The following is a 22,615-nucleotide window of genomic DNA, read 5'->3' on the forward strand; positions in this document are numbered from 1 at the left end:
AACTGTAACAAATGTAAACCGATTTTCTTCAAACTTGGTGACAAGGTTAAATGCCTCAAGATCTCAGCCAAGTTTGATCGCGACTGTCAATGGACCTTCTTTAGCGAAGTTATTGCCCTTTGAATTACTAAAAACTTAATTTTCTGCCATTTCCATGCAATAAGTTTAACAAATGTAAGCCAATTTTCTTCAAAGTTAGTAACAAGGTTAAATGCCTTAAGAACTAGGTCAAGTTTGATCGCGACTTTCAATGGACCTTATTTAGCCAAGTTATGGCCTTTGCTTAAATAAAACAAGAGATCCCAGAGGGATCTTGGCGCCCACCAAAGAATGATCAATGTCTGACAAACGAAAGAGGGATCTTTTCTCTGCTTTTCAAACTTTTACTACATATTACTACATATGAAATTTGAGAATGATCCTTTGAGTGCTTTCTGAGATATATAACAGTAACAAACTTCAATAATAAAAATCCAAGAACTTTATGAGAAATAGCGGTAACCAACATTACGATCTCTACACCCCTGGACTATCTCATAGTAAAACTGGAGGCAACAGAACAGGTAATTTAGTCGTTTAATGTACATCAAAAGAGCCTTATAACGATACATTGTAGTTGACTGTGTGGCTTTGAAGTTGGGCGTCGCTCTTTCTAGTCTTCAGAGGAAATCTTTGCTGGTCTGTGATTGGTCAAATGTTTTCCGCTGAGCTGCCTTCAATTTCACTATGAGATAGTCCAGGAGTGTAGAGATCGTAAGTGATCGGAACCCCTGGAGTATCGAGGATGGGTCAAACCGTATAATCAAAAACAGCCAACGTTACACCGGACCAACCTAGTCGGCACATCTCTGGAAGACGTCGTGAAAACCGCCGAATCGTCTAAAGGAGGATCCACCTGATGAGGGGATCGGCAAGCACCGGAAACATCTATCATGTTAAGGTACGTGTTAGTAAAATTCAAAATTTGTTTATGTACATCAAATAAGTAAATTACATCTACCATCTGTTGTTGGACACAGCCTTCAGTTTTGCTATGACATTCAGACATTGTCCAAGAGTTGACATAACAGTGAAAACTAACCTCTAGAATATCGAGGATGGCTTCTCAATTTATTAAAAAGAATTTGTTTAAATGTTTTTGTTCTTTCAATTCCGTAAAGGCCCATTACCTTTCCGAGACAAAAAAAATCTTCATAACAATAACATTTAATTTATGTAAATTAAAGTGTTCTGAAGGCAATGATAAGGTTTGTATAATCGGTAAGGTAATAACTTTTGCAACTATACAAAATTACCAATTTCTTTATACATTTCCATTGTAAAACATAAAAGCTGTTCGGGCATTTAAGACTTTTAATGAATGTCAAAGATATCCATTTGAACAAATCTGGTAGCCATTCACCAAGGTATACTACTGGCCAATCTCCAGGTATAAAGCTTCCGGCGGGCTGGAGAACTTAACTTGGTGCCACTTCCTGTGTGGGCAGATCAAGAGCTTTTGAAAATTGCATGGGTTAAATTAAGCAACTTCTTTTCAGTAATAATAACCACAGATAACTGATTTCATTCAGGAAATAAAAAAGAGACAAATGTCAAAAGTATAAAGTTATTTACTTATTCTTACTTTAAATAAATAGATACAAATGTTACAAAATACAATTTTACACGTAAAAAAATTAAACGATAATTTCACCAAACAAAGTGCGGCAGTATCGCTTTTAATACTGATATTTTATGAGCAACTCTAACAATCAACATTAACACTGTATCATGACAGTGCACTATATATATATATACAAACAGCATACACTTTATAAGATTGAAAGCATGACGTCTGTAGTTAAAATAATTTAAAGACCACAAGATTAAAATAAAGTTATGCAAAGCTTATCTGTCCAATTTCCGCGGGCCATGTTCATGTGGAATCACAGACATGTATTTCAGATTAAACATTATTTAGAAAAAAGTTTCATTATTAAAACTATTAGCCTCGTAGGACTAGTTCCAGCTGTCTTAAACTGATTCTTTTTAAATCCATATTCCATGTAAAAACTAATTTTCATTTCGTGATCACCAGAAAGCAGGTGTTGTGTTGTTGAACCATGTGCGAGTGTCTAAAACGATTTTCTCAAAACCAATGTAATGAATATAACCACTTTAGAAATGTTAAGTAATGGCTGGAAGGCTTATCAATGTGACAGACCTTGTACACATGTCAGTTAAATATAGGCTGACGTTTGACAGATAAGACAAGTCGGCGAAAGGACGTTTTAAATCTGAAGTTAACAAAGTCGTTACTTCAACATTTCTGACACATTTCCATTTTATGACATATTTTGTTTTGTTTTCAAAATTCAAAAAGATAAATATATTTGATACAGATTTGTATTACCTTTGTTCTTTCTACGCGAAATATAGTGAAGTCAAAATAAATGATCATTATTCAACTTTCATACACTCATATCACAAACCAGCTTTATAGAGAACTTCGTCAGAAATGTTTATTTTGACGAAAAAAGAAAGTCATGAAAAATATATAACATCAAAACTATTAATGTAGTCTAAATTCACAACATACAAAGTGAAATATGTCTCACAAAAACGTCGTCAGTCAGTATAACACTTGACGAATTTTTAATGGCCACCAATGCAATGTCAACACGAAACATAGTTAGACAACATTAAACGATTCGTTTCATCGTTATGGTAACTTTGTTTTCATTAAACGGTTCATCATTGTGATAAATAAACATAAAAATAACGCAATAGAAACAGATAGAAAACAACAAAACACGGGCAAAACAATTCAATGATCATCTAGAATTATCATTACTTAAGAAATACTGATATTTTCACATACAATTCAATTAGTGATTAAGTAAAATGCAACACCCTGACCAGTTCAAGTTTTCAAGAGCAATCCTTCTATCAAAAGTGATGGACCAATTTCAGCTGCACATACTTAAATTGAGAATTTCATGGGGCCATTACTTTCTAAAATTTCCTACTCATGAGGGCCAAGTATGTACTGTCCAGAATACGTAGGAACTACGTCCCTATTCCCTCTTTCAATATACGATAAAGATTAAATGGAGAAAAATGCAACGGAGAGCGAAAGTAATAATAATTCACGATGACCAAAATTGTATATTTCTAAAAGACTTGGTTTCGTAGTGAGATGGTGGAAATGTAGAAAAAGTAATTACTACATTGTCCAAAAAACTAGATTAACAAAACGCCGAGAAACACAATAAAGCAGAATAATCATTGACTGAATGGAAGAAGATATATTGATACAACTACAGGGACCTGGCACTATTTTTTAAACAAACAGTATACATATGTATATATTATAGTATCATACTATTGGTTAAACCTTTTCGTGCCAGGTCCCTGTGGATACAACAACCTAATATTGGAGAATTCCAGAAGGAATGTAAGATTTTATTTCGATCTTCGAGATTTGTTGTTCGCAAATAAACAATAATTATGGATATAGGCAGATATATACCTACGTGTAAATAATTAATTTTGAAGTCTATAAAACAGTGATAGGAAAATCACATTCATTCTATACTTCAGGTTAACAATACACGATATGTCGATATGTAGTTTTCGGAAGGTTTATCATGTAGTGGAATATATATTTACAATCTACCTTCATTTATAAAATATCCCGTTCTTGTTTGCGTGAAATGTCTTATATGCTGACGTTTTGATCTATAAGCTAAAATTGAGCAGGATCAGTTATACACAGTGGGACTTCCATTTGCGTCCATATATGCTGAATTGTGTCCATAACAATACAGACTTGGGGGGTACTTAGGGACTGGTTCATAGCTATTCTCCTGTACCTGACATTTAGTACCATTCTCAGTTTTATTTGCTTGTTCGGTCCCGTTTCTATCCGTCTTAGTGCTTGCCTCGTTGTTGCCATTTAGTTGTGATAACTTGATATTCTGACGATATTTTGGCTGCTCCCATGGCCAGGGAGGGCGGTTCATGGGACGTGACAGTGGAGGGTCCACATTCTCGGACAACCACTCGGGATGCACGATAAAATTAGACCTCGACGAAAAGGCATTCTGAAAAAAAGTGTTTGGTGTTAGCTTTAGTAGATAATATCAAAATAATAGGATTCAAAAGTTTTCTTTATCGTCAAAAGGTGTTGGTAAGCAATTTTATATGACCGGCTTATTATACAGACAAAGCTGTGTTCATTGATTATCGTTACTGAAGCGTAAAGACGCTTATCCTTCTAGCACACATGGTATATGAACACCGTGTTACTCCGAAATATATTGTTTTGTTCATGTGTTCAGTTTGATTAAATTACCAAGACATGTAACCAGTTTTAACGCATAGTTCCATGAAGTAATTCCGGATCGTTTTTAATACCGAAACTGCTAACGTTTGTCGTGATCAATTTTGTCGTTGTAGTATCAAGAGCCACTGAATAAGCTGAAATTTCTCTATAGGTACTTAGCTCGTTGTAACAAATATATGGATATATTAGTATAATAAAATGAAATAAATATCAAAGACACCCAACTTAACAAAGCATGACAAGTTATTGACTCGTGCCCTATCCGGGCCTCGAACTCACGATCTACGGCACCCAATCGCCTAGCCAAACATACCTGCGCCTAGCTGCAATATTGTAGCTCAAAAAACTTTTTGACAGAAAATCGTGTCGCCTTTTGCTAATGGAGCAAAGTAATGATTATGCAAACAATTATAAAACGTTTGTTTGCATTTTTATCGTACTTGTTTGATATCGCTTACCTACAAGGTAATAAAACTGAACCACATAAAATATCAAATTCTTATCGAGGCATTATTTTTTCACATAATACATATGAACGTCTTTCTGAAGGGAATTTATACGGCAAGTCCACACATTGTGAGTGAGTTTGACGTCTTGTGAGCGGTACGGTAGATATTAAGAATGGTAGTAATGTTTGTTTTGGACAAAAATAATATGTAAATGCATGTATACGCATAAAATAATTGGAAACCTACAAAAAGTGTATAGAAAACTATGCCCGAGTGATTTTCGGAGGCACTGCTCCACTACGACACATAGGGACCAATTCGTACCCGGCCTACTAACCTGCGCCTTCTACCACTGCGCCACATCCACGTCCCAAAAAAAGGCGTTTCTATGACGAAGTGATAGTCGGTTCGATATGCGGACATGATCACTGTGGAAATTGTCAAATTAAATCTTTGGATCAACAACACATAGTGTATATGATACATAGTGTTTAGTAAATATTAAATATCAAATAAACACATTTTAACAAAGCATGACAATTTATTGACTCGTGCCCTATCCGGGCCTCGAACTCACGAACATATTTTGTTAGTCCGCTAAAGCTGCCTATATTATTAGGTTTATTTTATTTTTATTTTAATGCCTTATGTATATATATATATAGGCAAAAATTTTTTAAAAAGCCCAATAATATAGGTAGGTTTAGCGGTTGGTAGGTTTAGCGGACTAATATTTTGTCAGTGAGCTAAAATGTACACCTGTGATATTTGACCACATCCAAAACATCTCAATTTACGTCCAAAATGTCCCAATCTACGTTACTATGTTGTTATACTCTATCGGTCTTGTATTGATTCTGACCGATGTGGACAATGACAAATTATATAGTTGTTGTTGTTTTATCTCTAATGTTATTACCAATAAAAATGAATGCTATCAACACTTGTCGTTTGTAAAGTACAAAACGGACGAAGGATAAGCTAAATCTCGTACAGGTTGTTTGGGGAAAGTCCAACAAATAAACTAAGTCTTTCAATATGGCTATCACCAAATATTTCGATAACAACTGTGATTAATAGATTAAGCAGACCAAAGGTCGAAGTACTTTAGTTAGGGACCGACGACAATGGGATAGATTACTTATATACTTGGGTATAGGGAACCAACGTAACGCATAGAGTACCAAGTACGAACGGTTTATATATTGGAATTAAGTGTAATCAAATTGACGAGTTAGTCTTTTGCTTTCCATACCTTCCATACTGTCATTCAGATAAACAAACGAACCAATGTTTTACTTTATTAATATGTTATATAATTAAATATTCAGAAAAGGCCAACAACAAAGAATATGGAAAATGCCATAGATGATTTTCATTCGACATTTTATATTTTGTACATAACAGATGCATTTTGCATTGATATCAGATGTTATACATGCTATAGCAAACGTTAAGATAAATGTGTGAACAATACAATAGTATGGCATATAAAGGCCTTCAATGGAATAAACTCTAGTAACATTTTGTTTTACAATTATGAATACTATAGGACAAATATGGAGTTAGGAAACCTTTGTTCTAATAATTCTCAAGTAATTACGTGGATGTAGCTTATATCATATCGCAAGTTCATCAAAATGCTCAGAGAAATAGTTTTCTCCGTTACACATTTTTTTTCAATAATTAATCTTATTATACAATATAAAATCCACTAGCTTCAAAATATTTACTCAGTGAAAATGAGATAAGATAATCGACCATTTGGTTAAGTGTATCGCATTAAGAAAGCTAGATTAGTACAGGTTTTAAATAAATTCTTTAAGTGTTTATAGCAATGATTGTGGGGTTAAGCTTAGTCGTAATGTAGATTTCAAGTAATTCTTTGCATCTGACATCCGAATTTCACATTTGGTTGGGACAGTGTGTACATACAAAGATTTAAAGTAAACAAAAGTTAAGACCTATTATAGAATGCCGATGGGTTTGGTGAATGAAATGTTTAATACCCTAGTTCGGTTGATTGTGTTTTAATGGCACTATTTAATATAAGTGTACACTCACCCCGAATAAACTGTCTTGGTGACTGTAGTCCTGTGTCGGTGGACGGAGCTCCCTACAAATAATAAACAATTCTAAAATAATTCAGCCATCAAAGTCAATATGGAATAAATACATGACGCCATTATCGGATATCTGCGACTGATTATGATCACTGCAGCGTATCGTAGTGCAATCAGTTGTGGATCTACAACATTGTCTTTATTTCCTCCAATATTGAAGATTACATAAAGAATGACATGAAATCATTAAACAAACAGCAAATATATATTTACAGCATATGTACAAATCATTTCCTAATTTGAAGCTTTCTAGACTAAAACTATTTGAAAAATAGAATAATATAGAATTCTTTACCCAACAAAGTGTAACATTTATAAATCCTTTGATCCTGTCATCACAGTTTTGATGGCTGACAGAGCTCTAAAAGATATTTACAAATGTTTGAGAACATTTTATAAAAGACTTGATATTCGTATGAATGTTTAGGTATGCAACAGGCATCCTGTATCATCAAACGGCATAATGAAGGTGCCCCGTGCGATCCAAAGGTGTAGAAAATGCGAACGTACATTATTGAACCCAGAATCCTTAGAAACTACTCTTCAATCGTAACAACAAACCAGCCATGTCTGCAAAGTCTGGGTAATTATCCCCATACAGTACATGCAATAATTATAACCCTATAGCCATATTCATGCTGAATGGGAACTAGTTAACATCCCTGGCTTATATCGTGTAACGTGTAATTACTCTATACAGCATTAAAGATACATTGACCAATCACAAAACACTATTCAGCATTAAAGATACATTGACCAATCACAAAACACTATTCAGCATTAAAGATACATTATCACAAAACACGTGTTGTCTGGCACACAGGGACCTGGCACGATTTTTTTAAACTAACAGTATACATATATATATATATATTAAACTATAATATATATATGTATACTATTGGTTAAAAATTTTCGTGCCAGGTCCCTGTGGTCTGGCATAAAACCAACACCATGCCACGTGGTTCAGGTTTCGTAATTGATGCATTAACAATTCATCTTAGGCATAACTTTACACCTGCTTCTATTTATATATATATCTCAATCACATCTTAGCTGATATTTCTGCCAATATTATATTGCAACACCTGCTTTCTTAATAATTCCATCCTATGTGGCTGATAGATACTAATGTCTAGTGCAATTTTGTTATTGGGTCACCTTCATTCTGTGTCCGAGCTAAGGTGACCATAGGCCTCTTGTTTTATTTTTGTGTGAAAAAGACGTCGTTTAATAAGGCGAAGAACATAACAAGAACAAGGGTATGAGATTACATATATCATCATACTTTCTTTTTTGTCATATTTTTAGTTATTGCAATATAATATATATATATACATATAATATTTTAGGTACAGCTTCACGCTAGCGGTAATCTGAAACTCCAAATAATCAACATCACACCGAAATACAATGCGGTCACACACCTGAACAAATATGTCTAAAATTGGTCGTTCATCATACGTAAACAAACTGAAATCGTTATGGAATTTCAACTTTCACATATCGGATCAACACAGCGTGAGCATCGATTGAAATATGTTCCTAGCGCGTCAGTACTAATGCGATATAATGGTCAGAATAGTACAGGGCTATAAGCAGTGACTAATTTTGTGACTTTCCTCTATTTCTGTCATCGACAGCTCTGATTTCATGGTAAAATTAGTAAATTTCCTTCAAAAGCTGAAGTGTTAAACTTCGAAATAACCAAACAGCGAATTCACGTTGAAATAGCAGATTTGTGCTCATCCGATAAAAATGTTATTCATTTAAATGTTGCTATCTAAGTAAGCCAGAAAACAAAAATAGCTCAGTGAATAATTGGTTGTGAACTCAACGTATAGCTCAGTTGCTTTCTCGACTTTTGAAAACAAAGTTACCCTATTTGTTTTGGCAGTTCCTTATGGTAACCTTGATTAAGGAAAATGATGTGCTCTTTCTCACTTCTGGTCTGAATGTTAGTCAAATAATAAAGATGAACATATTTTGTGCTTTACTCCCTTATGACCGATTGGATGGAGTTGATCTTGTTGGGTTCGTTTTCGTTCCTTTCTAAGATTTCATTTTCATTTGTTTACATCATGAACTCGCTAGGTAGATCTCTGTATATGGGTTGGTCAAACATGGCACTAAATTGCAAAGGGCTTATTGTCATACTAACTTAGTAAGTACAGTATTGTTAAATAAGTCAACTACAGGCATAAAACGAATTCCTTTGGGACTGATGTTGCACGTACCCCAAGTGCTTACATTCAGATGATCCCATAACATGGCTTGCTATTTGCAGGAAAGCATTTGACCACTTTTGAAAAAACGCATTTTTTTGTTGAAGTACTTTCATGTCTTAGATAAAGTAAAGAGTCGCTGAAACAGATCATCTTGATAATTTCTCTTAGACTGTATATGTGTATATTATATCAGGTAAACTTATCTTCATTGTATCACCAGTGTTGGTGAAGTAGGATGAAAATCACAAGTACAACAGCAAGTTTTCAACTACCCTCTAAACTGAGTAACCTCCAGTACCAGAATATAGTCTTCATTGGCGATTAACAACGATAGTGATGATAGTATCGAGTCTGTGTTACCAGGAATAACTTTAAACACGAATGCTTGATATATCTCGTACCCGTGAGAATTTTTTTCCTGTTACCATTAACCAACTGATCCAGAGAAGGCTAACAATACCGACTGGGTCGATATGACACATATGTAATATATCGACTGTTTTGTTTTTACCAGACGATCTGCACTGCTGCTCACAATACACGATAAGAGGCCTTGTTTCAAGGGGAAATACGTACCTAAAATTCGTTTTGAGTAAAGTTTGAAATATTATGACCTAAAATGCTGCTATTTGCAAAAACCAGCAGTGTAGTGAATTTGAATGTATTCACGAACTCCAGATTGTACCTGCATTGTATTAGGTTACATTTTTCAATGGTATTGAAATGGTATTGTATTCGGGACATGTTTTGTATTTGCTTATGAGACCCCTACTGTGTCCATGGCATAGTGACCCCGTATATCACTTTAACTCCAACCCATCGAAAGTTTTGACACTTGTTACTCATGAGCCCAAAATACAACAAATGTCAGATATGAAATAGATCGTAAATATTTTCAGTTCAATTCAAAATTTATATACTTGTTCCAATAGACTATTGTCTGAATGTCTTTATTTAAGGCAGAGGAAGCTTAACTTTCATCACCCAAATCTCCGTTTCATTAAATACTAGGATGTCTGGTATGAGCTGAATATTACCACAATATTGTAGTGTGACTCAGCAAGCATGTTCAGTCGTTCAATATCAACTCCACAATTATTACATAGTCGAATAGCATTACTTTTATGTCAAAATTAGGGAAAAAATTAAAGTTATATGTGCCGTATTTTTCATACTCCCGAATCAAGATAAGATTTTAATATGTTATCCATCACCAAAAGTTACTAAAATATTGAAAATAACAATACTTTCAAAACATTGGTTTTAATTTTACAACTACAAATTAGAGCAGAAAATGATTTTTAGCAGTTCTGCCAAAAATCATTGTATGTACATCTATAGTGAATCGAAACGAGTACCCACAGTCAGACCATGAAGCCAAATTGTGGTCTACAATTTCATGGCACATTTTTACCGTGTTATTAGTAATTGTAAAGTGATTTCTGCAGGAAAGATTCCATCTAAACATGCATAAGGTATAAAAAAACAATAATTTTAACTACACTATCATTTCTGTGATGTTTACTAGCGTTTATAAGGCATCTGAAGCCATTTGAATGATTTTCACTACTTAATTTATCAAACCTTATGGTTTTCAATAGATTAATGAAGTAGAATTAACATGCAAAAATTTTCGCCCAGTTACGACACATATAGCTTTATAGAACAGGAGGATGAGAAGAAGGAAGAAGACGAAGCTAATGTCAATAACAACATACAATAGGTGAAATTTATGTTATAGAGAGAATGGTTACAAACTTTGGATAATAACATATAATCCTAACATGGTTCTTTGTATAGGTTTCCCCCGTCGGAGGGAGCCGGAACCGGTTTGGGATTTGGTAGTTTACATTTACAAAATAGCAGTTTTGTCGTCTCTCGTAACGTAAAGGTTACAGACTTTAAAACAAAATAAGTTTTGGCAGCATACTTGATAAGGAAAATGATCCAATGTTTCTGAATAGTCATAATATTTGTGCTTATATTACATTTTTTTTAATTTAGCGGTATTTTCATCATAAAATTGTTAATGTAAATATAAGGATAAATTGCAAAGGGCTTATTGTTATCTTAGTAAAATTTTGTTGTCTTGCATTGACTGATGAAAGTAAAGTTAATCAGATGATCCCATAACGTGTGCAGGAAAGCATTTGAAACGCATTTTTGTTGAAAATGTAGTTCGCTGAAAACAGATCATCTTGATAATTTTGAAGTACATGAAATTTACTTCATTTGCACGAGATATTAATTTCTTCAATTCAATATTAACAACGATAGTGTACCAGAATATAGTCTTCATTGGCGATTAACAACGATATGATGATAGTATCGAGTCTGTGTTACCAGGAATAACTTTAAACACGAATGCTTGATTTATATCTCGTACCCGTGAGAATTTTTTTCCTGTTACCATTAACCAACTGATCCAGAGAAGGCTAACAATACCGACTGGGTCGATATGACACATATGTAATATATCGACTGTTTTGTTTTTACCAGACGATCTGCACTGCTGCTCACAATACACGATAAGAGGCCTTGTTTCAAGGGAAATACGTACCTAAAATTCGTTTTGAGTAAAGTTTGAAATATTATGACCTAAAATGCTGCTCTTTGCAAAAACCAGCAGTGTGGTGAATTTACCTGCATTGTATTAGGTTACATTTTTCAATGGTATTGAAATGGTATTGTATTCGGGACATGTTTTGTATTTGCTTATGAGACCTCTACTGTGTCCATGGCATAGTGACCCCGTATATCATTTTAACTACAACCCATCGAAAAGTTTTGACACTTGTTACTCATGAGCCCAAAATACAACAAATGTCCGATATGAAATAGATCGTAATACTTCCCTTTGATTTTCAGTTCAATTCGAAATTTATATACTTGTACCAATAGACTATAGTCTGAATGTCTTTATTTTAGGCAGAGGAAGCTTAACTTTCATAACCCAAATCTCCGTTTGATTAAATACTAGGATGTCTGGTATGAGCTGAATATTACCAATATATTGCAGTGTGACTCAGCAAGCATGTTCAGTCGTTAAATATCAACTCCACAATTATTACATAGTCGAATAGCATTACTTTTATGTCAAAATTAGGGAAAAAATTAAAGTTATATGTGCCGTATTTTTCATACTCCCGAATCAAGATAAGATTTTAATATGTTATCCATCACCAAAAGTTACTAAAATATTGAAAATAACAATACTTTCAAAACATTGGTTTTAATTTTACAAATACAAATAAGAGCAGAAAATGATTTTTAGCAGTACTGCAAAAAATCATTGTATGTACATCTATAGTGAAGCGAAATGAGTACCCACAGTCAGACCATGAAGCCAAATTGTGGTCTACAATTTCATGGCACATTTTTACCGTGTTATTAGTAATTGTAAAGTGATTTCTGCAGGAAAGATTCCATCTAAACATGCATAAGGTATAAAAAAACAATAATTTTACACTACACTATCATTTCTGTGATGTTACTAGCGTTTATAAGGCATCTGAAGCCATTTGAATGATTTTCACTACTTAATTTATCAAACCTTATGGTTTTCAATAGATTAATGAAGTAGAATTAACATGCAAAAATTTTCGCCCAGTTACGGCACATATAGCTTTACGAAGGCCTAATATATTGGCAGGTTTCATGAGCTAATGTCAATAACAACATACAATAGGTGAAATTATGTTATAGAGAGAATGGTTACAAACTTTGGATAATAACATATAATCCTAACATGGTTCTTTGTATAGGTTTCCCCCGTCGGAGAGAGCCGGAACCGGTTTGGGATTTGGTGTTACATTACATAAGCTTTTGTCGTCTCTCGAGAAAGGATACTAATATGTAAGGCCTGTACTGTCTCTTAGATCCCTATCTAACGACATAAAGACGTGTAAGCCCTAGACCGAGATTGTCACTTCAATATCATTTAGATTATCATTAATGTCTAGTCATCGATACCAATATATAAAAGATATTAGTGACCCGAACTCGTCTATTATATTCTTCGAATGCGATGTAAATATATACTGTATGAAAATATATATCTGTAAGTATGATGGTCGGATTGTACTTATATATTACCTATATAGTATATAGAGAAACGTCCAACAATAAATAGGACTAAGACCCGTAGTAATAAAATCGCGGGACCGAGTCCTTTTTTAATCAGTTTGACATCTGTTGAATATATTGCCAATACAAGTGTCAGATTAAATAGATAACATCAAATCGATTAAATGTCCAATTTTTATCTACTGTGTATTGCGTAATACTAACAAAAGGATGGCCCCGAATAATCAACGGTAGACTGCTTCATTGTAAATCATTTGAACAGAGGTGTATAGCCCTGTAAAACCTTACTGTCTGTGTCTTTCGATCGAAGGAATACTTTAGTAAAAATCGATGGTATTAAACTTTCATGACAGGGGCTGAAATGTACGTACGTTTCCTTGTTATATTGCATTAAGAGGAAATAAAGCTTTATAAAGAGGTTAAAAAAACAACGGTTTTGAATTCATTTATTCCTATACCAAAAATTTGTATATTCTTTCCCAAATTATATCTTGCAAAACTTTGAATAAATAAATTCAATCGATCAATACGGGCGTAACCCGTTTGCCTTCTTATTATTTGACTTCCACAACTATCAAAAGTCCGATGCAATTCCAACGTTTCATCGTAGTAATCCACTCCAATATGCATACACCAAGGCAAAATAGACATATTACACCCTCTCCCATGTCACCCTTAAAACCTATTACATCCCCCTAACGACACCATTAGACATATTACACCCTCCCTCATGTCACCATTGGACATATCATACCCTCCCTCACGTCACCATTAGACATATTACATCCTCCCTCACAACACCATTAGACATATTACATCCTCCCTCACGTCAGCATTAGACATATTGCACCACCTCACAACACCATTGGACATATCATACCCTCCCTCACGTCAGCATTAGACATATTACACCCCCTCACAACACCATTAGACATATTACATCTTTCCTCACGACACCATTAGACATATTACATCTTCCCTCACGGCACTATCGACATATTACACCCTCCCACATGTTAACATTAGACATATCATACCCTCCCTCACGTCACCATTAGACATATTACACCCTCCCTCATGTCACCATTAGACATATTACACCCTCCCTCACGACACCATTAGACATATTACACCCTCCCTCACGACACCATTAGACAAATTACACCCTCCCTCACGTTACCTTTATACATATAACAACCTCCCTCATGTCACCATTGGACATATTACACCCTCCGTCACGACACCATTAGACATATTACACCCTCCCTCACGTTACCTTTATACATATAACAACCTCCCTCATGTCACCATTAGACATATTACACCCTCCGTCACGACACCATTAGACATATTACACCCTCCCTCACGACACCATTAGACATATTACACCCTCCCTCATGTTACCTTTATACATATAACAACCTCCCTCACGACACCATAGACATATTACACTTGTCCTCACGACACCATTAGAAATATTAAACCCGCCCTCTCGACATCATAGACATATTACACCCGTCCACACGACACCATTAGACATATTACATCCTCCCTCACGACACCATTACACATATTACACCCTCCATCATGTCACCACTAGACATATTACACCCTCCCTCATGTCACCACTAGACATATTACACCCTCCCTCATGTCACCACTAGACATATTACACCCTCCCTCATGTCACCACTAGACATAATACACCCTCCCTCACGATACCATTAGATATATTACACCCTCCGTCACGACACCATTAGACATATTACATCCTCCCTCACGACACCATTACACATATTACACCCTCCATCATGTCACCACTAGACATATTACACCCTCCCTCATGTCACCACTAGACATATTACATCCTCCCTCACGATACCATTAGATATATTACACCCTCCCTCACGACACCATTAGACATATTACACCCTCCCTCATGTCACCATTAGACATATTACACCCTCCCTCATGTCACCATTAGACATATTACACCCTCCCTCACGACACCATTAGACATATTACACCCTCCCTCACGACACCATTAGACATATTACACCCTCCCTCACGTTACCTTTATACATATAACAACCTCCCTCACGACACCATAGACATATTACACCCGTCCTCACGACACCATTAGACATATTACACCCTCCCTCTCGACATCATAGACATATTACACCCGTCCACACGACACCATTAGACATATTACACCCTCCCTCATGACACCATTAGACATATTACACCCTCCATCATGTCACCACTAGACATATTACACCCTCCCTCACGATACCATTAGATATATTACATCCTCCCTCATGTAAACAATGGCCATATTACACCCTCCCTCATGTCACCATTAGACATATAACACCCTCACCCATGCCACCATTAGACATATTACACCTTCCCCCAAGACAGCATTAGACATATTACACCTTCCCTCACGTCACCATTAGACATATTACACCCTCCCTCACGTCAGCATTAGACATATTACATCCTCCCTCACGACACCATTAGACATATTACACCCTCCCTCACGTTACCTTTATACATATAACAACCTCCCTCATGTCACCATTAGACATATTACACCCTCTCTCATGTCACCATTAGACATATTACACCCTCCCTCACGTTACCTTTATACATATAACAACCTCCCTCATGTCACCATTAGACATATAACACCCTCCCTCACGTCACCATTGAACATATAACCTCCCTCAAGTGACCATTAGACATATTACACCCTCCCTCATGTCACCATTAGACATATTACATCCTCCCTCACGACACCATTAGACATATTACACCTTCCCTCATGTCACCATTAGACATATTACACCCTCCCTCATGTCACCATTAGACATATAACACCCTCCCTCATGTCACCATTAGACATATTACACCCTCCCTCACGTCACCATTAGACATATTACACCCTCCCTCACGTCACCATTAGACATATTACATCCTCCCTCACGACACCATTAGACATATTACATCCTCCCTCACGACACCATTAGACATATTACACCATCCCTCACGACACCATTAGACATATTCACCCTCCCTCACGACAACATTAGACATATTACACCTTCCCTCATGCCTCCATTAGACATATTACAACCTCTCTCATGTCACCATTAGATATATTACATCCTCCCTCACGTCACCATTAGACATATCACATACTCCCTTACGACACCATTAGACATATTACATCCTCCCTCACGTCACCATTAGACATATTCACCCTCCCTCACGACACCATTAGACATATTCACCCTCCCTCACGACACCATTAGACATATTACATCCTCTCTCACGACACCATTAGACATATTAAACCCTCCCTCACGACACCATTAGACATATTACACCTTCCCTCATGTAACCATTAGGCATATTACATCCTCCCTAATGTTACCATTAGACATATAACACCCTTCCTCACGTTACCTTTATACATATAACAACCTCCCTCATGTCACCATTAGACATATAACACCCTCCCTCACGTCACCATTGAACATATAACATCCCTCAAGTGACCATTAGACATATTCCACCCTCACTCATGTCACCATTAGACATATTACATCCTCCCTCACGACACCATTAGACATATTACACCTTCCCTCATGTAACCATTAGGCATATTACATCCTCCCTAATGTTACCATTAGACATATAACACCCTCCCTCATGTCACCATTAGACATATTACACCTTCCCTCACGACACCATTAGACATATTACACCATCCCTCACGACACCATTAGACATATTACATCCTCCCTCAGGTCACCATTAGACATATTACACCATCCCTCACGTCACCATTAGACATATTACATCCTCCCTCACGACACCATAGACATATTACATCCTCCCTCACGACACCATTAGACATATTACACCATCCCTCACGACACCATTAGACATATTCACCCTCCCTCACGACAACATTAGACATATTACATCCTCCCTCACGACACCATAGACATATTACATCCTCCCTCACGACACCATTAGACATATTACACCTTCCCTCACGACACCATTAGACATATTCACCCTCCCTCACGACAACATTAGACATATTACATCCTCCCTCACGACACCATAGACATATTACACCCTTCCTCACGACACCATTATACATATTACATCTTCCCTCACGACACCATTAGACATATTACACCCTCCCTCACGACACCATTATACATATAACACCCTCACCCATGTCACCATAAGACATATTACACCTTCCCTCACGACACCATTATACATATAACACCCTCACCCATGTCACCATTAGACATATTACACCCCCTCACAACACCATTAGACATATTACACCATCCCTCACGTCACCATTAGACATATTACACACCATCCCTCACGACACCATTAAACATATTACACCTTCCCTCATGTAACCATTAGACATATTACACCATCCCTCACGACAGCATTAGACATATTCACCCTCCCTCACGACATCATTAGATATTACACCTTCCCTCATGCCTCCATTAGACATATTACAACCTCTCTCATGTCACCATTAGATATATTACATCCTCCCTCACGTCACCATTAGACATATCACATACTCCCTTACGACACCATTAGACATATTACATCCTCCCTCACGTCACCATTAGACATATTCACCCTCCCTCACGACACCATTAGACATATTCACCCTCCCTCACGACACCATTAGACATATTACATCCTCCCTCACGACACCATTAGACATATTACACCCTCCCTCACGACACCATTAGACATATTACACCCTCCCTCATGTTACCTTTATACATATAACAACCTCCCTCACGACACCATAGACATATTACACCCGTCCTCACGACACCATTAGAAATATTAAACCCGCCCTCTCGACATCATAGACATATTACACCCGTCCACACGACACCATTAGACATATTACATCCTCCCTCACGACACCATTACACATATTACACCCTCCATCATGTCACCACTAGACATATTACACCCTCCCTCACGATACCATTAGATATATTACATCCTCCCTCATGTAAACAATGGCCATATTACACCCTCCCTCATGTCACCATTAGACATATAACACCCTCACCCATGCCACCATTAGACATATTACACCTTCCCCCAAGACAGCATTAGACATATTACACCTTCCCTCACGTCACCATTAGACATATTACACCCTCCCTCAGATCAGCATTAGACATATTACATCCTCCCTCACGACACCATTAGACATATTACACCCTCCCTCACGTTACCTTTATACATATAACAACCTCCCTCATGTCACCATTAGACATATTACACCCTCTCTCATGTCACCATTAGACATATTACACCCTCCCTCACGTTACCTTTATACATATAACAACCTCCCTCATGTCACCATTAGACATATAACACCCTCCCTCACGTCACCATTGAACATATAACCTCCCTCAAGTGACCATTAGACATATTCCACCCTCCCTCATGTCACCATTAGACATATTACATCCTCCCTCACGACACCATTAGACATATTACACCTTCCCTCATGTCACCATTAGACATATTACACCCTCCCTCATGTCACCATTAGACATATAACACCCTCCCTCATGTCACCATTAGACATATTACACCCTCCCTCACGACACCATTAGACATATTACACCCTCCCTCACGACACCATTAGACATATTACATCCTCCCTCACGACACCATTAGACATATTACATCCTCCCTCACGACACCATTAGACATATTACACCATCCCTCACGACACCATTAGACATATTCACCCTCCCTCACGACACCATTAGACATATTACACCTTCCCTCATGCCTCCATTAGACATATTACAACCTCTCTCATGTCACCATTAGATATATTACATCCTCCCTCACGTCACCATTAGACATATCACATACTCCCTTACGACACCATTAGACATATTACATCCTCCCTCACGTCACCATTAGACATATTCACCCTCCCTCACGACACCATTAGACATATTCACCCTCCCTCACGACACCATTAGACATATTACATCCTCCCTCACGACACCATTAGACATATTAAACCCTCCCTCACGACACCATTAGACATATTACACCTTCCCTCATGTAACCATTAGGCATATTACATCCTCCCTAATGTTACCATTAGACATATAACACCCTCCCTCACGTTACCTTTATACATATAACAACCTCCCTCATGTCACCATTAGACATATAACACCCTCCCTCACGTCACCATTGAACATATAACATCCCTCAAGTGACCATTAGACATATTCCACCCTCCCTCATGTCACCATTAGACATATTACATCCACCCTCACGACACCATTAGACATATTACACCATCCCTCATGTAACCATTAGGCATATTACATCCTCCCTAATGTTACCATTAGACATATAACACCCTCCCTCATGTCACCATTAGACATATTACACCTTCCCTCACGACACCATTAGACATATTACACCATCCCTCACGACACCATTAGACATATTACATCCTCCCCCAGGTCACCATTAGACATATTACACCATCCCTCACGACAACATTAGACATATTACATCCTCCCTCACGACACCATAGACATATTACATCCTCCCTCACGACACCATTAGACATATTACACCATCCCTCACGACACCATTAGACATATTCACCCTCCCTCACGACAACATTAGACATATTACATCCTCCCTCACGACACCATAGACATATTACATCCTCCCTCACGACACCATTAGACATATTACACCTTCCCTCACGACACCATTAGACATATTCACCCTCCCTCACGACAACATTAGACATATTACATCCTCCCTCACGACACCATTAGACATATTACACCCTCCCTCACGACACCATTAGACATATTACATCTTCCCTCACGACACCATTAGACATATTACACCCTCCCTCACGTCACCATTAGACATATAACACCCTCACCCATGTCACCATTAGACATATTACACCTTCCCTCACGACACCATTATACATATAACACCCTCACCCATGTCACCATTAGACATATTACACCCCCTCACAACACCATTAGACATATTACACCATCCCTCACGTCACCATTAGACATATTACACCATCCCTCACGACACCATTAGACATATTACACCTTCCCTCATGTCACCATTAGACATATTACACCATCCCTCACGACAGCATTAGACATATTCACCCTCCCTCACGACATCATTAGACATATTACACCTTCCCTCATGCCTCCATTAGACATATTACAACCTCTCTCATGTCACCATTAGATATATTACATCCTCCCTCACGTCACCATTAGACATATCACATACTCCCTTACGACACCATTAGACATATTACATCCTCCCTCACGTCACCATTAGACATATTCACCCTCCCTCACGACACCATTAGACATATTCACCCTCCCTCACGACACCATTAGACATATTACATCCTCCCTCACGACACCATTAGACATATTAAACCCTCCCTCACGACAGCCTTAAAACTTAATACACACTCCCTCATGTCACCATTAGATATATTACACCCTCCCTCACGACACCATTAGACATATTACATCCTCCCTCACGACACCATTAGACATATTACATCCTCCCGTATGTCACCATTAGACATATAACATCCTCCCTTATGTCACCATTAGACATATTACACCCTCCCTCACGGCACTATCGACATATTACACCCTCCCTCTCGACACCATTAGACATATTACACCCTCTCTCATGTCACCATTAGACATATTACTCTTTCCCTCACGACACCCTTACCATACACCATTTCTCCGTCTCCTTTTAAACAGTATAGTTATGTAATCATTTCATTTATAGAACTGTTTCTAATTTTGAAACTTAATGACACAATAGCACATACATGTCACCCTCCTGTCCACGCCCCACGGGCTCGGGCTCAATCTCCTCCATTCTCTTACTAGACACTGGCACACACGAAAACTAATATTTCTAATATCTGATTGAAATGTGAAAATTGTGATATATGAAAATGTCATTACGGTACTTGATATTAGTTAGAAATTCCATTGTGATATGGATTTAAATGTCTGTACAGTATAGCCATATCCAGTCTGGTTGTTAGGACTTTAATTACATACATGGTATTTGTATACACACTCGTGTAAAGTAACTGTGCACCAGTTAAATAGATACGACCTGTCACACAATACACACACGTATAGAATTAGCAAAACAGATATAGTAAATAGAATTGGTCAGTGACAAAAGAATTCGATACTTACTCGACAGTTTTCTGTTTTTCGTCCAGAGTGGTCATTTTTGAGCATCTGACGGGCTGTTTGGTGTTAATTCCCTGGTGAACAGGACACTTGCCAATGTACGACTGCAGTCGACCGCCTCCTAATCAGATCTGGCGCAAAAACCAAGTATAAGCAGATCAGGTCTGTCGACATGGTATCGTACCGTAATAGTGGCGCTTACCATTACCGTAAAGAACTAAAATAGTATTATCGCCACTGGGTAGCTAACACTGTTGGTACTACCGTATTTACCACCCATTTATAGCATAGACCCCATCCACTATTGTTATATAGCCGGATTAACTGTCTCCATTGCGGTTATTTTGATTCCAGTTCACACCTTACTGATGTTACTTCATCCCTTTTTTGTCATTTGGGGACATGTCAGGTTTAGGAGGTGGAGAGAAGGCTGAGGTTTCCGAGAAAATTCACTGCCCACAGTTAGTACATTTAGTAACCAGTTTCTCATTAAGGATTTTATAGGAGTTATCGCCCTCTCAAGATGTTACCGCCTTGTCCCGGCGTAATCAGTCTCTCCTCCCCAAGTAAGCTCTCATGATCATTGGGGTACTGTCCTCTCAGACTTGTGTTACTATGGTAAATAGTCGCTCCTCTCATTGTTGTGGTACCGTCCTCTCAGACTTGTTTTACTACGGTAACCAGTTTCTCATCTCATTTCTCCGCCTTGTGTTACTATGGTTACCAGTCTCTCCCCTTATTATTGGGTTACCGTCATCTCCGCCTTGTGTTACTATGGTTACCAGTCTCTCCCCTTATTATTGGGTTACCGTCATCTCCGCCTTGTGTTACTATGGTTACCAGTCTCTCCCCTTATTATTGGGTTACCGTCATCTCCGCCTTGTGTTACCATCATCAGATGGTGGGCTATTCAAATCGCCCTGCGTCCGTGGTCCGTCGTCCGTCGTCCGTCGTCCGCCATCCGTCGTCCGTCCGTAAACAATGCTTGTTATCACTATTTCTTAAAAACTGCTGCAGGGATTTTGTTCAAACTTCACATGGAGGGTCTCCTTGGTCC

At 37.5% G+C, this 22,615-nt stretch overlaps 1 protein-coding gene across 1 annotated transcript; it reads right to left on the reverse strand.

Annotated features, from left to right (window-relative positions):
- Window positions 1-1,594: 1,594 nt before the first annotated feature.
- LOC138329193 (uncharacterized) lies at window positions 1,595-21,709 on the reverse strand. Its single transcript, XM_069276001.1, has 3 exons — window positions 21,562-21,709; window positions 6,841-6,892; window positions 1,595-4,085 (listed from the first exon to the last, which is right to left on the reverse strand). The coding sequence occupies exons 1-3, from the start codon at window positions 21,594-21,596 to the stop codon at window positions 3,744-3,746; spliced, it is 429 nt and encodes a 142-aa protein (XP_069132102.1). The 5' UTR covers window positions 21,597-21,709; the 3' UTR covers window positions 1,595-3,743.
- Between the last annotated feature and the right edge of the window lie 906 nt (window positions 21,710-22,615).

The sequence above is a fragment of the Argopecten irradians genome, chromosome 8 (assembly GCF_041381155.1).
Source record: "Argopecten irradians isolate NY chromosome 8, Ai_NY, whole genome shotgun sequence".
NCBI classification, from domain to species: Eukaryota; Metazoa; Mollusca; class Bivalvia; order Pectinida; family Pectinidae; genus Argopecten; species Argopecten irradians.

Bases quoted from the DNA above. Each gene is read 5' to 3' on its own strand.
- LOC138329193 (XM_069276001.1), bottom strand. From the start codon at position 21,596: ATGACCACTCTGGACGAAAAACAGAAAACTGTCGA. The intron at 6,893-21,561 runs GTAAGTATCGAA...TATTATTTGTAG, and splicing joins GAAAAACAGAAAACTGTCGA to GGAGCTCCGTCCACCGACAC. The intron at 4,086-6,840 runs GTGAGTGTACAC...ACTTTTTTTCAG, and splicing joins ACCAAGACAGTTTATTCGGG to AATGCCTTTTCGTCGAGGTC.